This window comes from Alexandromys fortis, unplaced genomic scaffold (genome assembly GCF_014885135.2).
Source record: "Alexandromys fortis isolate MF-2015 unplaced genomic scaffold, M_Fortis_MF-2015_v1.1 scaffold_26, whole genome shotgun sequence".
Taxonomy (NCBI): Eukaryota; Metazoa; Chordata; class Mammalia; order Rodentia; family Cricetidae; genus Alexandromys; species Alexandromys fortis.
The window spans coordinates 138,418-158,931 of NW_026067894.1; the positions used below are offsets into that span (position 1 = coordinate 138,418).

The following is a 20,514-nucleotide window of genomic DNA, read 5'->3' on the forward strand; positions in this document are numbered from 1 at the left end:
AAGATCTCTCTGAAATCGCTCTAAGGTGGAGGCCCAGGCATCACCCAGAACAAGCAGCTATGTGCTGAATCATCGCGGAACAGGACGAGCCCCTTCCCCTTTCCCAGTTCTTTGGAGACCTTTGAGGACTTGGGTAGGGTGCCACCTCCCTCACAGTAACTGCCCCACCCTTGAAAGATGCCAGCCATTCTGACTCTGGGGACAATCTCAACTGGACTCCAGCGCCAGGGTCCACCTTCTTCAGATTCCCGCAACCTTATCAAGAACACCCAGTGTTTCACTACCAGTGTCTCCATGGCAACCGACAGGGTGTCAAGAGACACAAATGGTGGGGATTCCAGAGAAGGGGTTGCGGGGAGCGCCCCTCTCTAGTCCTAGAACACACATCCACCAAACGGACCCTTTTTCCCTCCCGCAGGATTGGGACACTCCCCACCACCAAAACAGGTTCTTTTTCAGAGGTCTCCCGGGGACTCAGCGGTCTCCCAGAAGTCACCAGAGGGATGCTGATGGTTTTTGATGGCGGGGAGGGGGGCGATGATGAAGAGCTGGGGCGCAGGATGCACTTGACCCCCTCCCCGGGGACCAAGAAAGACTGGGCGCGCAGCGCGGGCGGCAGGAGCCGGCCCGGGGGCGGGCGGTCCCCTAAGTCCCACCTTCGGGGCGGCGCCTGTCGGCGGGGAGTGTCAGGAAGAGGAAGAGCGCGGCCGGCTGTGCAGTGCAAAGCAGGGGCCCGGCCGAGGCAGCTGCGCGCGGGCCACCATGGCCACGGACGAGCTAGCCAGCAAGCTGAGCCGGAGGCTGCAGATGGAGGGCGAAGGCGGCGAAGCTACCGAGCAGCCGGGGCTCAATGGGGCGGCGGCGGCGGCCGGGGCTCCCGACGAGACTGCCCAGGCTCTGGGCAGCGCGGACGACGAGCTGAGCGCCAAGCTGCTGCGGCGCGCGGACCTCAACCAGGGCATCGGCGAGCCGCAGTCGCCCAGCCGCCGCGTCTTCAACCCCTACACCGAGTTCAAGGAGTTCTCCAGGAAGCAGATCAAAGACATGGAGAAGATGTTCAAGCAGTGAGTGCCCTCGCGCCCGGTTCCCCGCCACCCTAGACCCGGCCTCGGGCCCGAGCCCCAGCATCCCCAGCCAGGCTCCTTCTGGACCCTGACTCACCAGGGTGGAGAACTCTGCCGCCCTTTCTGGAGGGCCACGAGGCTTCCAGACCCGCCACCCCAGCGCTCAAGTGGGTCTGGGGACCTCCCCCCATTTCCTGGCCCTGGCAATGACCCCCTCCTGGTGATGCTGCCCTCAGGATACCCCACATGGGTTGGGGACACCCGAGGTTCCTTCCAGATAATCACAGGTCCCTAGCGAGTCCCCACCACCACACAGGGTGCCCACTCCCCTCTCACTGTTAATGTTACTGAACCTACCACCCGACACCCACACACCCCGAGAAAGGGCCGGTGTCTTCCCTTCCTCTTCCATCCCACTTGGACTCCCTATCCCCAAAGCGGTACAGGCGCCCCAGTGCCTCTCAAGGGAGGCCCGTCCCGTTCTCGGCACCCGCGCCAGGCATATGCCTTTTACTAGGGTCCCTTGATTTCTTTTGCTTAGCTCTGGTAGCTCTAGTTCTGGGTTGGGACTCACTCCCCCCCCCCCCCCCCCCACACACACCAAATTATTCTGTTTACTTGCTGTGGTGAAAAACCCTTCAGCCCTTCCCACCCCCTCCCACCCACCCTGTTGACCAGGTCCCATTTCCTTAACACTCAGGTGAGCTTGCTAGGAAAGGGCTCCTCTGTCCCTGTCCCCCGTCTACAAACATGTACCTCTCCTATCATCCCTTCAGGGCAGAGTCCCCTCGGGCCTTAGACCCCCGCCATACACTGTGGGTGCAAGTCTCTTCTCCCGGTACCCCTCACTCATCGGCCATGCAGTGATGACCCCCGCTTTCTGCCAGAAGGCTGCCCTCTCTTCAGCAATAGTCCCCCCCACACACACACTTCTCATACAATCCCTGGCACCCAACCTCTCTCTGGGCAAAAAGGGGGTCCCTTGCTCTGTGCCCTGCCTAGGGACTCCCACCCCTACCTTCCAGTTCCTATGATTCCAAGCTGTACCCTTACCAGGCTAGAAGGATGAATGCCCTCTAGACCTGTGGGCTCAGCCATTCCACATCCCACAAAATCAAGCAATGTGGCAGGGGAGAGAGACAGTACCCACGGGGGTAGAGATGGTGCCAGTGCCCCTCTATATCCCGGCCATCCCTACTTCCTGTCACATCACCTACGGTTCCTGGAAAGGGAACGGTCAGTCCTATAGGTACTAGACTGGAGTGCATGCCAGATGGGGCAAAAACCACCGCAGCTGAGCTCTGGATGGCGTCTGCAGGGAGCCCTAGAGCCGACAACAGTGGGCAGGTAAAGGATTGGCAGCCCCACCCAGTGGACAGTGCCCAGACACCAATCAGGAAGCCAGGAAGGGGGCGTTCCCTACAGCCAGGGTTCAGAGAGGTTCTTCCCACTTCTCCTCCACACCCACAGCCAGCCCTCATATGGGAAGAGGGTTAGGTTCCCAGCCCTGGGTGACTAGAAGCCCCTGCTGTTACTATAATGCCCCCCCAGACCTCTCCATGGAGGTTAAAGGGCTAGAGGACACCCCTGCTTCAGGCTCCACTGAATCCACACTTGTTTTGAACCCGAGGCCAGCTGTGACTTCCAGGTAGAGCTGCCCTGTGGGGGCAGTCCAGAGGGCGTTCACACGTATCGTATCGTAGATTCCCAAAGCGATAGGGTTGAGAAGGAGCTCACGCCTGCCTCCCACCAACCCCGTGATCCAGGATGGTTACATCACCCTTGCAGAGATGGAGTCCAGCCACAGACTATTACTTGCCAGGACTTCACAGTTCCAAAATGGTAGGATCAGGATTCGAACTCAGACCGGCAGCTTCAAAAGCCATGGTCTGCCCTTCAGAGTTTTCTATCACAGATACCTGGGTCAGTGTCTCGAAATATACCCCAACACCCCTTTCTGTGTGTGTAGCTGACTTTCCCCCGTGTGGCCGCCAACCAGCCCATTTTCCCTTACTCCTCAATCACCCTCCTCTTGTGTTTCTGTAGTATTCTTATCCCCCAAACCATAGCAATGTTTTGGGAACCCAGATACCCCTAAAGAACAAGCTTGAGAGAAAATAACTTTGGTGGAGAACCAGTAGGGAGAATGGTCTGGAAGCTGTGTGCTTGCAAAGAGCCCTCAATTTCCACAGGCTGCTTTGGGGGGAACGAATTTGATGGAGAAGAACTTCTGTGAACTCCTCAGAGCTGCCCCTCCTGGCACTAGCTGCTTGCTGGGTGTTGGGAGGGGTGGCAGGGCAGGAAGGGACCAGACAACTGGACCTCAGGGGAAGGAAGTGCCACTCGCCAGAGTCCCCCTGGCTGGGGCACAAAGCTGCTGATGTTGTATTCAGGGAAACAAGGCCTTACTGTGCCCGTTGAGCCCAGCCCAGCCGAATCCCGGCTGGGAACCACCACAGAAGGCCTCTCCAAGCACAGAGTGCTCGTTCTGCTTCCACTGTGCAAGTGGCTGCTGCCTCCTGGGGCCCAGCAGGTCCCAGGATCGCAGCCAGGGCTCTGTGGAGAGCAGGGGGGGCAGGGAGGAGAGGAAGTCGGTGTCCCTGGGAAGCGAAGATGGCTTTTCTTTGGCAGCCACAGCTAGGAGGTATCGTCCCTGGACCTCAGTCTACCCAAGTGCAAGGGGGAATAGGTGGTGTGCTCTTATGTTCCAGCCTTATCCCGTCAGGGTCTTGAGCCTTGATGCTCACCAGAACTTCTGTGCAATCTCCTGGTCCATCTATTCAGTGTGGACGAACAGATGTGCCCCTAGGACAGTCAGTGGTGGAGGGAGGATGGGAGGAAACAGCAGCAGGCTCTGCCATCGGCCACACTGCCAGCTGACTCCAGCCTCTCTCCCCATTTTACAGACAGGAAAACTGAGACCCAGAAAAGAGAAATGGCCTGCTCAGGATTATAGGTTTTCCTGAAGGTAGGACTTAGAGATGACACGGGCTGAGTTTTGCCTGCTGCCAAGCATAGAGGCCGTACATCTTAGAGCCTGTGCACCCCACCCCGATAGCCTCAGGCAATATCCATTCTCTCATTCTCTCTCTCTCTCTCTCTCTCTCTCTCTCTCTCTCTCTCTCTCCCCTTGCCACCCTTCTCCTCCCCTCTATCTGCCCACTCATTCAGAATTGTTTCTAGAAGCTTCCAAGGCAAAAAAAAAAAAAAAAAGATGTGGGACAGACCCACAAAATTTTGGGGATGGCTACCCTTGCGCTGACAGCAGCCTCGGGAGAGCTCTGGAGGGCTCTCTCTGTAAGCTGACACCTGCCTGCCTTTCAGGCAGCCATGTAACTGTGAATCTGCTGTGGAATCTGAGGAAGGTGTCCTAGTTCCTTGTCCTGCCTGGCCCGCACTGTCCCTGTCCCTCTGCCTAGCCTCCTCCCGGCCCGCTTCATCTCACGACCCCTTGCGTCAGGCAGGATAGCTTCCCTTTCCTTCTGGCCGCAGCTTTTCATCACAAGCTCCTGAGGCCACCTGCCCTTCCCTCTCTTCCCTTCCTGCAGGCCTGGGTGGCCGTGGACCTAACCACACGTGAACCTTGAGCACCTTACTTAACCCTTTCTGGGCCGCTTTCCTCATCCTGATAGTGCTTTCAAGTCTCAGCCAAGTACCTGGCACAGAATCCATACTTACTAAGTTACTGGTATCACAATCCCAAGTCCAGCATATGCCCTGGCCCTGGTGGCGGTCATCAGCGCTGACACTGAGGGAGCTCAAAATGAGCCTCTGGCTGCCTCCGCTTCCCCCCCAGCGGAGCTACCAGGCTGTTAGGCTGGCAGCCGTCCTTTGCTTTGGGCCAGAATGACGGAGATCCAGCCCATGGACCTCTTTCCTCTTGCCCAACAGACCCTCTGATTGACAGCTACATATTGCTCTGATAAATAACAAAAATAGAGAAATGAATGCATTATCACTTAATTACATGGAAGGCAGGTGGCAGAAGAAAAGGGAAGAGCAAACAGCAGCCCTCGGAGTGGCACAAAACTGGGACACAGCCCCTTGTCACCCAGCTGCGCTGCTCTGGGCAGGGTACAGGGCCTCTGAGCCTCTGTTTCTCCTGGGCCTGGAGGACCTAGCTGGCCAAGTGCTAAGAATTGAGTGTGTGAAACCAGAAACAGCACAGACATGGTCTGGGGACTTTTAAGGTCATGAGTGGTCTTAGAAGACAGGGATGCTGCCTGTCACCCAACATCTAGCTTCCTAAGTTTTTGCATATGCAAATTCCAGCCAAGGGCCTCAGAGAACCTCATGGGAGTCTGGCGGAGGGCCAGTCATGGGAGGCTTTTGTATTTTTACCCTCTGAAAAGACTGCAGCCTCTTGTGGGTGCTGTCAAGCTTAAGCTGTCCCAGGGCCCTGGCCTTATTAGAGAGAGTGCCCAGGGAACTCACCTGTACCTTAAGGGGTCAATTTAGACCACAAGCCTCAAAGGCTGAGTCACTTGACCAAGTCCTGCATGCTAGTTGTGTGACTAGATCCAGGAGGCTAGGGAGGCGGGGGTGGGGGTCTGATCTTGCAGAAGTCAGAGCATAGCTTGGTGGGGGTTGGGGTGCCTCAAGCCCCAGGGAGGGAGGATTCCCAACAGAGGGCCCCTTCTTTCCTCCCACTTCCCCTCTGTATCTGAGTCACCTCCCCTCCCCCTCCCCCTCTCCTTCTGGGGACTTCCTATCTGCCCTCTTCTCTCTCCTTCACACTCTCGGTCGGGTCGCCCGAGGTCAGGGCTCCAGGGCCCTCAGTGCTGCCAGAGGCAGGTCAGTGGCTAGTTCTGCAAGGCCAGCCCGGCTGAGGTGTTGGTGGCTTTGCAGCCTCGCAAGGACAGTCCCCACACCCCGCGCCCGGCAGCCTTCCTGGTGGCCTTCTGCTTTACTAGAAGAGAGGCTGCGGAACCAGGCGGGTGTGAGGGGCTGGGGTGGGCTTACAGTACCGAGCAGGAAGTTCTTACTCGGCTGATGAATGGGGCCACTACTGACCCACTGGGTGCCAGGACACTAGTTCTCCTCTTCTTCTATTAGTTATTATTATTATTATTATTATTGTTTTATGTTTACGGATGTTTTGTCTGCATGGAGGTCTGTGCAGGGCACTGGATCCCCTGGAATTGGAGTTATAGACAGTTGTAGCCGCCATATGGGTGCTGGGAATAGAACCCAGGTCCTCTGCAGGAGCAGCAAGTGCTCTTGACCACTGAGTCATCTCTCCAGCCCTGCTGGCTCCCTTCTTAATACTTTCCTAACATCCCTGCAAGAGCCCCACCACCCACTTCACAGGTAGGGGAGACTTGAGTCTCAGAAGATTCAGGTCCCATAGCTAGTGAGAGGCAGAGGCATCGCTTCATCCTGAGTCTGACTCCGGACCCTGATTCCTCCCTCACGGGATCCGTAGACCTTCAGCATTGTGCCCTAAAGTGGTCAGTTCAGAATATGCATCTCCACAAGTCTCCCTGTGCGCAAGGGCCTCCCCAGCCTGGCGGAGCAGGCCTGTCATCCCAGCTGCTCAGGAGGCTGAGGCAGGAGGGTAGAACATCCAAGGCCAACCTGTGCTGCAAAGCGGGTTCGAGACCAGCCTGGGCAACTTGGTGAGACCTTAGCATGCATGAGGCCCTGGGGTTCGTCCCCAGTACCAGTAAGGAAGAAAGTAACAGGCTCCTGCCACGACCGTTACGGGTGACCGTAGGGTGGCAGGTGGTTTTGCCTGTCTGAGCTGTTCAGGAATAAGATGAATGGAGTCAGGCGTATGTAACCCCACTCACCAGATTATATTAGACATTAAGTAACGGTCTCCATGATCACTATCATAAGTGATGATTAAGGGCGGGTGGGAAGTAGAGCAGAGACAGGAGGCTCCCACGTTGTCACCTCGGCTCAGCCTGTGGGTGGTGTCAGACTTGGGGTTAAGACAACCCTGAGCCAGCACAGCCTCCAAGCAAGTAATTGTCAGCTCGGGGACTCTCGTGGGACCCTCAGGCTGGAGGACCGGGAGCATGGCAGCCTGGTCCCTCCCTAAATCCCCCTGACTTGGGTCAGGCGATCAAAGTCACATTCTACCCTAAGGAGAGGAAGGAGAAGTGATGCTTGTCTGGCTTTTCCCATGAGTCAGTCAGTGGGGGTGGGGACATGCCGTGCTGTCCCTGCTGAGTTGTCCTTCCTGGGACCCACCTGCACTTCCCATAGAGACAAGCAGGCAGGCCCAGGCTGGCCAGAAGAGCTAGCAAGGTGTCACTTACCCTCAAGGATACCTTCCCATCTCTCAAGATAGAGAGGCTGAGGAGCCACTGAGACCCCTCCTACACAGAATGGGGGAGGCCCCAAGAATACAGCCACTTGATGGTTAGAATAGAATTAATAGGTTTGAAGCGTCTGTGGTTGCCCCTTTCTATTCATGATTACACTTATTCCTTAATAATCCTGAAAATAGATATTCATGATGATAATGTAGCACATAGACAGGGGACCCCGAACCTATAAACGGCACCCCTTCCGCAGTCTGGCCTGTGGCCCCTTGGAGCCAGCAGCACAAACCCGGGCTGGGTGCCAGAAGGGACGGAATGTAGTTCCCTGTGCCCCTTCCCTTTGCTGGTGCGACAGCTGTGATTGTGGCTTTGCATCTCAGCCAGTAGGCAGGGATGGGGACGGGGAAGCAATCAATGCGATGCGTCCGATGGCAAAGGGAACAGTGAGCCTCCTGCTCTCGGAGGTATTCAAGACACACTCAAGACACCAAGCGAGAGAAGTGCGTGGGCATTTGGCCCTTACCGGGGGAGGGGGCGTGGTGAGATGACCTCCGCTGAACTATCCTTTGCAGCTCTGGGGCTCTCCCACGAAGGTCTGGAAGCATCGGGAGCTAGCGGCGGTTCTTATCGCATTTGTACCCCGCTGTACCCGTGTCCCCACCGACCTTGGCCCGTGCACTTCCTTTCTGTGTCTCAGTCTCCTTGTCTGTTGAAACGGGACGTCTGTACTGGGAGTCTGACACAGCACGCTTGGCCCAGGACCCAGCATATGGTAAGGTGTTCATCAAAGCCTCCACGAAGGATAACCTTGTGACAGGGATAACCTTGTAACCTGGGGACTGGGCCAGGCATCCATACTGCGTGTCACTGGAGCCAGGCGCTGCCCACTTTGGTGACTCTGGATGAACAGAAGTTAGGGAGGGGAGAGTTGAAGCCAGGAGGGAGCCAGCTTCTTTATAGGACCACGGTTAGGCCGAAAGACAGGGTCTGCCTGGGTGGCAGCTGTAGGGAGGGTGATGGGAGGGATTTTTGTCGCTGGCATCCGGGGCAGCAGCTGCTGAGTCCTCCCCTAGTTGAGAACTATGCAGGGGGAGGCAGGCAGGAATGTGGGCCGGATGCCAGGCCCGCAGCCTCCCTCCACTGCTGGGGAAAGGTGCTGAGCTCCAAAGCCTGGGAGTTTCGTTGACAGAGCTGGGTGACATTGACCCTTCTGGGCCAACCCCAAGTGGAGCATTGGGCCCAACCTCCCCCACCTCACCTATGTACTTGAAAAACATGAGACTCTCCCCCCACCCCAGTGGTCCAGGAGGAAGAAGGAGGCAGAAGGATGGGACAAGCTCAGCACCTGCTGTGTGACTCTGGGTTTATCACTGCCCACTCTGGTGGACTAGGCTATGTGGATGAGCCCTGAGGGCTAACCTTTCATTTCCTGGATCCTCTGAGCTTCAATTCCTGGTCAGAAGGGCATTAGGGTAAGTGGCCTCCCCAGCCAAGGTCTCGGGCCTCACTGGCTTGGAGGCATGGGAACAGCCACCACCGTCACCTCCCTTTCCTACAGACAGAAAGCAGGGAGACTCGGAGCTGTGCAGTTTGAGGCTCCTTCTCCTTCAGCTTAGCCAGACCCCTAAGTCATGTCTAGTAGGGGGCAAGTAGGTTATGAGGAGGGGAAATTCTGGGGAGCCCCTTTGTCATTATCCAGACAGATGCACCTCCCACCCACCCCCACCCTGGTCACTTCCACCTAAGCCTCTCCTCCCAGCCCTGTACCATCAAGCCCTAAGCAGGGGCTCTTTTTTTTTTCTTTGTTTTTAAGACTGCCCTAGCTGGCCTTGAACTCTCTTATGTAAACCAAGCTGACCTCAAACTCACTGCAATCCTCTTACCCCTATCTTCCAAACGCTGAGATTATAGGCAAGGGCTCACACTCAGCTCCAGGGTTTGGTTTTGGTTTTGGTTTTCTTTTTTAATTTAGTATTCTGGCGTGTGTGTGTGTGTGTGTGTGTGTGTGTGTGTGTGTGTGTGTGTGTTTGCACACGCACACCTGATCCTAGATGTGTATCTATGTGCATTTTATGATGCAGTACCCCAGAAGGCCAAAAGAGGGAGTCGGATCCTGTGGAGCTGGAGTTAAAGTGAAGAGCTGCCTGACCAGGGTGCTGTGAACCAGACCCTGGTATTTATGATAGAGCATCAATGCTTTGGGCTCCAGGGTGGCTTTTATTATTCCACTGTTGCTGCCCTTTTCATAGTAAAGGAGTGAGATGCTCAGTGCAGTGTCTGGTGTGTGATCTTGAGGGCATTAACAGATTTTAGGCACCTACTGTGTGCTGGCCACTTTATATCAGCATTTACCCTTTCATATCCCTAAAGGCAGGTGATAGCGTTTGGTTGTTATTGCCAGTTAGTGTGTATTAAGTACCTGCTACGGGCCTGGCCCTGTGCTGAGTCAGCTTGAACCATCTCCCAATCCTCGCCTCAATCCCAAAATGAGTTCTTTAATCTTTATGGTAGGAATGGTGAAGGCGAGGGTCGTGGGGACAGGCGGCCAGCAAGGCCACCCAGCCAGCAGAGGCAAAACTGAGGTTTGGATTCGATGTGAGCATGCAGTCAAGTCTTCGGTCAGGTTAGCCCTGCCAGCCCAACCTTAGGCCACATCAGAACTTCAGACACATCACAGATGCACATGTTTAGGGTCTTTGGGGAATGGTCACCTCCTCCAGGACCACCTCGCACCAGGCTTCTGGCTCTATGTCACCTGGCTGAGGACTGGTATTTCTTTTGGAACTGTTGCCAGCTCCTGCATTGTCCCCCAGGGACTGGAATCTGCCTGGGTTGGAGCCCAGCCCTAGTAATTGATTGACCTTTTGATTGATGTAGACTGCGGTTTGGGGCCAGGCCTGGCCCAGTCTGAAGCTGCCAGAAAACCAGGGAATCCACAGCCCGACTTGACATCCAAGTTTAGATGTGCTGTATGCTTCCTTTAGACTGAGTTGTTCTGGCTTTGAAATAGCCATAGACCCTTGAATGTAGGTCCAGCTGGGGACCCAGAAAAACAAGGGACATGTGCCTCCCAAGCTGGGGTCTGAATCCCAGGCTAGTTCCCGCCTCAGTGTTCTTGCTCCCCGTCCTGACCAGCTGTGGCTGCTAAGCATATGAAAATAAAGTGCCTGGCACGTGGTGGTTCCTTGGCAAGATAACGAAATCTCACGGTGATCGATACCCAACGTGCAGAGGTAGCGACCCTTGAATGGACTCTTTGCTGAGGGCGTGGCATCTGTGAGCCCAGGCAGGTCTCCCAGTAACCAAGAGGCACCATGACATCTGGGTTTCTCCACTACGGCCCAGTGACATTTAGGACCCCTGACGGTTAATTTTGAATTGTCAGCTTGCCACAATTTAGAATCCCCTGAAAGGGGACCCCAAGGAGGGATTGTCTAGGTTGGCCTATGGGCGTGTCTGTAGGGGACTGTATTATGCTAATAGATGTGGGAAGACCAAGTGTAGGACTGGGCCTTACCACTCCCTAGGTTTGGGGTTTTATTTACATAACAGCATTATTTCCTTCCTGTACTTGGACCAAAAGCAATTTGAGGAGAAGAGGATTTATTTGGCTTACACTTCAATATCATAGAGACGGCAGGACAGACCTCAAGGAACTTGAAGCAGGAACCATGGAAAAATGCCACTTCCTCTGCTCCCTGCTCAGCTAGCTTCCCAAAACAGCTCAGGACCACAGCCTGGGGAATGGCGCCGCCCACCATGGGCTGGGCCCTCAATTAGCCGTCAAGGCAATCCTCTCCAGATAGACCTGCAGGCCAATCTGATCTGGGCAAACCCTTAATTGAGATTCCCTTCTCAGATGACGCCAGGCTGTGTCAAATTGACAATTAGCACTAACTAGGACAAGTAGGGAAAGTAAGCTGAGTAGCAGCAAGCGTGCCAGCGTGTGTTCATCCACTCTGCCCTGCTGGGTACCATGGGACCAGTAGCTTCAAGCCCCTGCCTTGGCTTCCCCAGCCATCGTGGCTGTAACCTGAAATTGGAAAAAAAAAAAAAAAAGACCCCTTTCCCTCCCAGCTGCTTTGTTTCAGGCTGTTTTAGCACAGCCTCGGGAAAGAGGCTAAGACAGGGTCGGACCATTTCTTCTCAGGATGCTGGATGCTGTAGGCATCTTCGTGGGTGTTTGTTCAGTAGCACCCATGACTCCAAGAATGGGTCCGGATGGTACCAGATGTCCCTCAAAGGACACACATTCTGCGTTGTGCTGAAGGGGAGCCCAGGCTGTCTGACATCAGACCTATGATGTGCCCTTCACTGGGAGGCTTTGTAGTGCCAAGGGGCACAGAGGAGAGGCATCCTTATGTCTTGCCCTGGGAAAGGCAAGCCCCTCATCGGGCACTCCTCTTGTCAAAGGCATGCAGCAGGTACCCAGCCCTCCACTACCTGCAGACATACCACAGTGACAGAAAGGATACCCAGTCACCTTGCGGCCCTTCCTGCTGTGGATGGAGGCCATGACACCCTTGCCTGCCTCACTGCCACCCCACCACATCCTCTCTCACACTTGCCCTCCCCCCCAGAAGTCCCTCCGCCCTCAGGGCCATCTCGCCTGCCTGTCCCCAGCCCAGCCCTCTCACTCTGTAGGGAATCCATGGTCCCGTGTTCTCTGTGCTTCATTAATGACTCATCCAGGCATGAACTATTTATACCCCTCATACGGATGCTCATCTTGGCTTTCCCGGCAGACACTGTTCTGCACGTGGCCGCGGGACACAGGAGGAGGCTAGGCACAGACAGACAGATTGATAAAGTGCATCAGCCTAACAGGCCTAGGATACCAGCCCAGCTCCTTTACTGCTGTGCGACCTTGGCCAGGTCAATTAGCCTCTCCGAGCCTCTGGTTATGAAAAGTGTTAAAGTAAGCAATAAAGCTCCCACCCAAAGGACAGTTTTCAATTCCTGGGGGCCGTTGGATGTCTCAAGTCGGGCGTGGCTGTATATAACTGGTGAGGGGTTGGCGGCTGGCTCCATCGTCTCTGCCCCCACTAAAGGGAAGCCCATAGATAAGCAGGGAAGGTGCTCAGTGTCTGTAACTGAGTGCCTTGTGTCAGACTGTTGTCATGTGTCCTGCTGAAGGCCTCGGGTACCAGAAAAGCCCCGCGTGCCACCCTGTCCCAGGAGACAGTCACCCTGACAGGAAGACCTGATGGAACCTGCAAGGAAAGCCATTGCTTTAGGTGTGGCCAGCACCTTACCAGCTAGGAAATGAGCTAGAGGCCACCTCTGTTCACTCACAACACAAGGGAGTGTGGCCATAGGAAAGGGGCGCTTAGACCCTGTTCTCACCGATCCCAGTCTCCACCAGGCTGTTGGTGGCAGAGGAAAGAAGGGAAAGGCAGGGACAGGCCTCGTTATCAACTGGTTCTGTGCCAGGCTGCCCAGCAAACCCCCCGCCACTCCCTGCAGGCTCCCAGAACAGCCCGTTCCTGGACACACCCAAGGCTGCTGCCCCGCTGTGACCATGGCCTTGCCTCTGCCTCCCTCCTGGCACGGGACTCCACGAAGGCCACTGAGACTCTTGGCAAATAGTGGGGCATGACAGTTCACGCCTGCCTGTAGTCCCGACATGTGGGAGGCAGGGGCTTGCTACAAGTGCAAGGGCAGCCTGGGCTACATAGCGACTTTCAGGACAACCGGGGATGCATAGAGAGACTGTGTTTAAAAAAATAAGAGACCACCTTCCACGCCATCCCCTGACCACTGGGAATTATTTTGCACTCTCTGCCCGCCCGCCCCCCCCCCCCACACAAACATATAGGAGACAGTCGGCAGTGTTGGCAGGACATTTGGCTGCTGTGGCCCAGGAGGGCTCCTTCTGTGACCATCCGACAGTGCACAGGGCAGCCCCCAGAGCAAAGAGCATCTCAGCCCCAGCTCACAAGGGCCTACCACTTAACTGGAGCCACAGATCCTGGAGGGTGAGCCTGAGACACCCCTCAAGTGCCTGTAGAGGTGCCTGGACCAGATAGCTGGATCCACGGGCATGGTCAAAGCTCTTCCTGCTTCCTGCTCACCCCACACTCGGGACGGGAGGTGGTGGCTTCCTCCCTCAAGCCGCATTGTTTCAAATACAGGATGCTGCCTCAGCATGTGATGAGGTCCCTTCCGGCTCTGATAGGAAGACACTGACCACTTCCTGGATTCCAGGCTCGTGGCCTCCCTACATGGTCAGACTGAGGCACATCCGGGTACCCTTAAGCCTCTCTGTGTCCACAGGTATGATGCTGGCAGGGATGGCTTTATCGACCTGATGGAACTGAAACTCATGATGGAGAAACTGGGGGCCCCCCAGACTCACCTGGGCCTAAAGAGCATGATCAACGAGGTGGATGAGGACTTTGACAGCAAACTCAGCTTCCGGGAGGTGAGTTCGTCTGCAGACTGCTCCCCAGCTTGCCACACCTGAGCACTGGGTGGCCTTTGCTATGGAATGGCACTGTCATTGAGCAACAGACTGTGGATACCTGATAGCTATGTGAGGCTTGCGAGGCATTCTTGGCAGGTGTCCCCCTGCCTCCGCCTCCCAAGTGCCGGGATTATAGATGTAAACCACCACAAACAGCTATTTTGGTTGACTTCTATCTGCCCAGCTGGGTTGTAGGAAAGGCTTCGTAGTCTGATCTAGAAGGGGAGTCACCTGGGACGCGTGCTTGGCTCACAGGAAAGGGAGTGGTGCCTGCTACCAAGCGAGGTAGCCTCACATTCTCTGAGACAGAAGCTGTGGGCCAGCCTGTTTAGGAACTGGCAGGAGGGATGAAGGTCAAAGCGTGACGGCTGTGGTCCTAGGTTCTGAAGAGCATGGGGTTGCCCGTTTGGGGAGGCGGGTGCTCAGGGAGCCCTGGCCCTTACAGCTGGCAGGAGCTCGGGGAGAGAGGAGGTGTCACGGGCTTCTTGGGGTGCTGGAGGTCACAAGAGGCCTGAGAAGAACATCAGAGTGGCCATGGGAACGGGTTGGGGTCAGAGCATCCACTCCCACCCGGCACTTAAGCCTTTTGCCACCTCCGAACCATCTTCCAAACCACAGAATAGGAGCGAGCCCCCCCCCACCCGCCCACCCGGGCTTTGGGAATGGAATACAGTGCAGATTTATGTGGGGGAACCGTGGATGACAAACAGGAGAGGCCGGCTGAAGCTGTGGGTGGGAGCTGGGTGTGGTCCTTAGCCCAAGGTCCTGGCAAGGTCCACCAGGAAGGTGGGACTGATAGGGACTGAAACCCAGCTCTGGCTCCCAGCCCTGCTGGTGAGCACGTAGCTCTGCCTTTCTACAGAGATTTGAGCCCAGGCTTGGGTGTGGCCCGGGACTTTGTTCCACTCGGACCTTGCTGACCCCTGACCCCGTGTCTCCCCTCCACAGTTCCTTCTGATTTTCCGCAAGGCAGCAGCAGGGGAGTTGCAAGAAGACAGTGGCTTGCACGTCCTGGCCCGCCTCTCGGAGATCGACGTCTCCACAGAGGGCGTGAAGGGTGCCAAGAACTTCTTCGAAGCAAAGGTGAGGAGCAGGGACTGCGCGTGGTCCAGCTATGTAATGGCACGGCTCAGACTGGGGACTGGCTCAGTCCCTCCCTGTCCCAGTTGAGCCAGCTCTTTGTGGGGTGTGCAGGGCTAGGGGCTCTTAAAGAGGGAGACAGCCAGCATTGCCCCCTAGACACCTGCCCTGTCAGCCCTACCCTGGAGGAAGCCGGGCGGGTGCGGGGGGGGGGTGGGGTGGGGGGTCCTCAGACCTCATACATCTGTATGTACAGCCTCCTCCCCTTCCGCACATGCATAGATGGGGGGGACACATTGGGTCCAATGACTCCTGAGTCCTGCCCACCCAGGCCCCCCACCTTTCCTTAGTCCTCTTTTCCAGACTAAGACCTCTGCTTCCCAAGGCTGCCCTGCCTCCCCTCTCTTCCAACCTTTGATAGAGATGTCAGGGTCCATCAGCAGACCTATATGTTCACCTTAGGACAGGACATCAAGTGCACCATTCCTGCCTGCAGAGCCCGGCACTGCTCTGCCAATGACTATTCTGTGTCTCTGTCTCTCATTCTTTCTCGTCTCTGAGGGACAGGGTCTCACACAACCCAGGCTGGCCTTGAACTCTGACCCTCCTGCTTCTGTCTCCCCCGTGCTGGGACCACAGGTGTTCAGCACCACGCCCCATTTTTTTTTTTTAAGTACAGCTCAAACCCTGGCCATCATGTGTGCTAGGCAAGCGTTTTACCAGTTATACCCTATCAGTGCGTTATTTTACCCTTCCCTACGAGTCCCTGGGGTCAGTCACTGTGTGCTGGGTTCTATGTGGAGAGAGGGGGAACCATGGCTCACGAGGGCCACTGTCGGGGAGCCTGGGACAGAAGGTCAGCAGCTCCCAGGGGTGCTGTGGAGACCGCGTCCCTGACCTGTCACCCTCGCTCCCAGGTCCAGGCCATCAATGTGTCCAGCCGCTTCGAGGAGGAGATCAAAGCCGAGCAAGAGGAAAGGAAGAAGCAGGCTGAGGAGGTGAAACAGAGGAAAGCCGCCTTCAAGGAACTGCAGTCCACCTTCAAGTAGCCAGGGCCGAGGCCGAGACCCAGCCCTGCCCAGTGTGCAGTCTGGGGGCACGGATGGGTACAGGAGACCTGTGGGAGACAGGCCTGAGTCCTGGTCTGTGTGTGCCAGGACCACTACTAAAATCTAAACTGTACGTGAACGGATCTCATTGAGGAGTCTCCCCAGTGATTGGGCCAGTCCCTGCTCCCTCCCGCTGTCCCTGAGGCTGTGACACCAGACACCAGCATCCTCTGTCTGGCCACCCTGCTGCCTGCTCTAGCCCAGTTCCAGCCCATTCACCATGCCCCTGCCTTGTCTACCAGCTACTTTCTCCATCCACCCACCCTTAACTATAGGCCGCTCGCCCTGGGCCTTGATGGCCCCTTCCTAAATGAGGACCAGCAGAGAGAGTCAGTCCTCTCCCCAGGACTCTCCCTTTCAGGCCCTTCTCTGCTGGGCGTGGAAAGGACTCCTGTTTTGGTGAAGAGATCCAGGTCCTAGCCCTCTAGGCTGATATGAATGGGGCTAGAAGTGGAGGGACTCCTATTTTGATGAAGAGACCCAGGCCCTAACACTCTAGGCTAATAAAAAAAAATGGGGCCCAGGCAGGGTGAAGGCCACTGAATCTACCTCACAGGCTGCACTCTGCGAGGCGTGTCGTGGGGACATGAGTGACAGGGCTCTGTGGGGAGGGGCAGCTATGGCCGTTGCTGACACCCTACCCCGAGAACAAGGTGAGGGTCCCGAGGGGCTGGGGGTGGGGTGCCAAGGGATTGGCCTTCCTAGGGACCTCAGCACTCTGCCTCGGAGTGCCTGACGTGTTTGTGTACTGGCAGAAGGGCACAGGGCTGGCACCCCCTTCACACATATCCTTCCCTGCGTTTGTCACCAGTGACAACGCCCGCCTGTCACGCCCACCCCTAGAACGCATGGGGGTTCCCCAAGCCCACCCATCACCAAGCAGGCCATAGTGAAGCGCGTGCCGTTCCTCTGTAGCTCCCATGTGCTTGCTCACGTGTGTGTATATGTGTGTATGTGTATCTGTTGCCGTGTTGGTGAAACTGTGACGTCACCCAGTCTAAGTGAACGGCCGTAGCGGCCGCGTTTCTGCAGCGTTCAGTGTGCCACCGCTTTTGGAAGTTGATGACTTTTTTACCACAGCTCCAGGAGTCCACACTTGCCCCTGTGGGACTCGCAAAGGTTTTATTTTTTCGGCCTTAGCACCCATGAGAATCAGAGGGACCGAGCCCAGCCCAGCCCAGCAGCTAGGGCCCTGGCTTGTGTCTGCCTTAGTGGATATGTTTATACAGATGGATATAAATTCCCTTTGCTTTTGGCTTTTTGCATTTTTTTTTGCCCTCCCTCTCACCACCTCTCCCCCCGCTCCCCTCAAAAGAAAACAGCTACTTCTTCATTCAGTGGTACGATTATTTTTTTTTAACTAAAATGAGATAAAAGTCTATATTCTTATGTGTGTGTGGTTTTTGATGGCTCACTGGAGAGGACAGGGGGTGGGACAAGGATAAAGGTCAACTGGATTTGGGCAGTCACGTCAGGAGTCTGGGGAGGACTGTAAGGTTGGGCCCTTAGCGCCTTTGAAACACTACCAGTCGAAGCACAACATATATTAAACTCATTTCATCCTGAAAGAAGCTCACTGAAGGGCACTGTCTTTTAAACCCCTTTTAAAGATAAGAATGGCCAGGCGATGGTGGAGCATGCCTTTAATCCCAGCACTCGGGAGGCAGAGGCAGGTGGATCTCTGTGAGTTCGAGACCAGCCTGGTCTACAGAGCTAATTCCAGGACAGGCTCCAAAGCCACAGGGAAACCCTGTCTCGAAAAACCAAAAAAAAAAAAAGATAAGAATGGGGGTGGGTTGGAGAGAGGTTAAGAGCACTGGCTGCTCTTCCAGAGGATCCAGGTTCAATTCCCAGCAACTACATGGTGGCTCACAACCATCTCTAGTGAGATCCAGTGCCCTCTACCACCTTAAAGGCATATATGGAGATAAAGCACTCATATACATAAAATAAATAAGTCTTTAAATAGATATAGATATAAAGAATAGGGAGGCCTAAGGTGGCCAGGCACACAGACCAATTGGAGCTAGCCCACGGCCCGTGCGTGCCACCTGACCCCAAATGATGACCAGGACCAGATGTGGTGCATGCCCCTCACTCAACCCAGCCTTCTCGAGCCTGAGTTGGCCTGGGCTACACTGCAAGACCCTGTCTAAAGAAACCAACAAAATCCTCCAGAGAGAGGTTCAGAATCAGTGAGTCCCCATGGTACAGATACCCACCATGCTCAGTGTCCCTGGAGTGGGGGAGAGGCTGCAGTGGTGGCACCAGAAGCTGCCCGTGCGGCGCCCATGGCATCTGGGTCCCCATTGCCAAACATGTAGGTAGACCGGTCTTTGCAGACGTGTGGTCAGACAACCTAAGCAGAGTGGGAGAAATTTCTGGTCTACATTCTTCTGCCCCCATGTGGCTACGTGTGGAACTGCAGCATCAGGTGGCCCATTGCCCCTTTCTCAGTCCTGGCTGACTTTATAGAATTGCAAAGATGACCAGATATTAACACAATCACTCACAACCTCCTGGATGGGAAACAGTTGTCAGTTCTTCCCTTGAAGAAGAAAGCCTTATTTCCAGAATTATTCAACAATTCAGGGTTTCCTGGCATTTATCTGTGAGCTCTTGTCCTCTTTACCCCTTGCACTAGGGAGTCCCTAACTTGCTAGAGCAGTGGCTCTCAACCTTCCTAAGGCTGCCACCCTTTAACTGTGATGTATGTATGAACTAATTCTGCTACTGTTATGAATCGTAATGTAAATACACGATAGCAGGGTATCTGATATGCGACCCTGCAGAAGGGTTATTTGACCCCCCAGAGGGGTCGCAACCCCACAGGTTGAGACCAATGTGCTAGGGGGACAGACTCGGATGGGGGAAGGAGGCAGAAAGAGACCAGCTTCCATTCAAACTGCAACTGTACTAGCGACGAATGTGAACGCTGAGCCCTCAGAATCAAATCCCTACAGGCTGACTGAGCCTCAGCTGTTGGGGACCGCAGCCTTAGCCTGCCAAGACCCCACCCACCCCCCACCCATGGCAGAGCCCTACAGAGAAAGCCCGCTGAGAAATGAGGAGGCCTCAAATGACCCGTTCCCATGAGGGACTGCTCCAGAAACCATCCCTAGGGCACCGGCCTATCATGGCAGCACTGGGGAGGTAGAGGCAGGAGGATCAGGGGTGTAAACCAGCTCGGCTCCATGGTCCCACGTGGCAGAAGGATAGAACCAAGTCCACCAAGTGGCCCTCTGGCCTCCACATGTACACCATGGCATGTACATGTATGCACACGGAAATAAATAAAGTTTTTTAATCCAAACAAATGAAAAACTTCCCAAGGTCCCATCTTCTCACTACACCTCTTTACCAGGTCCCAGCCACCCAAATCTCCATTGCTTCCCCAGATCCTCCACTGAATTTGGGTTTTGTTTTGTTTTGAAGACATGGGGTCTCAACATGTAGCCCTGGATGGCCTGGAAATCTCTGCGTAGACCAGGCTGGCCTCAAACTCTGAGCTCTATCTGCTTCAGTCTCCCGAGTACTGGGGTTAAAAGTGTGCACTGCCACACCCAACCCCACACTGAACTTACCACTCTGCCTCGCTGATCTGAAACTTTTCCGCGAACCCCAAACTCTCTCTGAGGCCACAGTTCTGCCCTGTGGTATTGGAGGAAAACCCTCCCCCACTTAATGAACCTCATTCAAGAGGCAACAGCTGCCACCAGGCTTGTCGAAGGAGGCAGAGAATCCAGGCCCCTGTCACTAGCACCTGTTCCTTTCCCGGGCTCTCCTCCCTCATAGCCTTCTCTGGAGGTCACAGCCCCCACGCAGTCACATATCTTTAGTGGTTATTTTTCCATTACAGCCTCTGACCCTGAGATCTTAGGTCCTGAGAGCCAACAGCGGGTGCTGGGAATCAGGGATATGGTGGGAAACAGTGGAGGGACCTGATGCCTTCAGCACCCCCAGTTCTCCGGCTCCTCCTGAACATGGAATGAGCAGAGCAGAGACCCCACTGCATCCCATCCACCAAGCTCCCACCTAGGATGGATCTCATCTGCTGTCTTCCCCAGGGAACACGTCACCCTGGCTGCTAGGGAGCTGCCTCCAGCGCACAGGGCACACACATAGCAAGTGCTCAATGAATCTTGGGGTCGTGAATGAACCCATTTATGTTTTCTATATGTATAGCATGCCAAATAAAACACAAACACATCTGTAAACAGACCAGTCAAGCCCTATTCCAGAGTCACAGGAAATCCACCAGCCCCCTGTGATAACAATGTCAGCCCACTCAGTATCACAGTGTGGGCCAAGGCTAAGGGAGTCCTCCCTCCAGCCACTCCCTGCAGCAGAGCCAGAGACCAGAGGGCTAAAGTAACAGCTGCCCACCCCACCAGCTGCTCTTGAGAAAGGGCTGCTCACAGGCACACTGAAGATGCCCAAGGGCAGTGCCAAAGCCCTTGAGAGGCCCAAGAGAATGCTTTTGATTTTTTTTTTTTTTTTTTTTTGATTTTTCGAGACAGGGT

At 55.3% G+C, this 20,514-nt stretch overlaps 1 protein-coding gene across 1 annotated transcript; it reads left to right on the plus strand.

Annotated features, from left to right (window-relative positions):
• Positions 1 to 692: 692 nt before the first annotated feature.
• On the plus strand, positions 693 to 17,380 carry Efhd2 (EF-hand domain family member D2). Its single transcript, XM_050153498.1, has 4 exons — positions 693 to 1,064; positions 13,613 to 13,760; positions 14,751 to 14,885; positions 15,800 to 17,380. The coding sequence occupies exons 1-4, from the start codon at positions 763 to 765 to the stop codon at positions 15,929 to 15,931; spliced, it is 717 nt and encodes a 238-aa protein (XP_050009455.1). The 5' UTR covers positions 693 to 762; the 3' UTR covers positions 15,932 to 17,380.
• Positions 17,381 to 20,514: the final 3,134 nt, after the last annotated feature.

Excerpts from the sequence above, each read along its gene's own strand:
- Efhd2 (XM_050153498.1), top strand. The coding sequence starts at position 763 with ATGGCCACGGACGAGCTAGCCAGCAAGCTGAGCCGGAGGCTGCAGATG. Across the intron at positions 1,065-13,612 it reads ATGGAGAAGATGTTCAAGCA|GTATGATGCTGGCAGGGATG; the intron begins GTGAGTGCCCTC and ends CTGTGTCCACAG. Across the intron at positions 14,886-15,799 it reads AGAACTTCTTCGAAGCAAAG|GTCCAGGCCATCAATGTGTC; the intron begins GTGAGGAGCAGG and ends CCTCGCTCCCAG.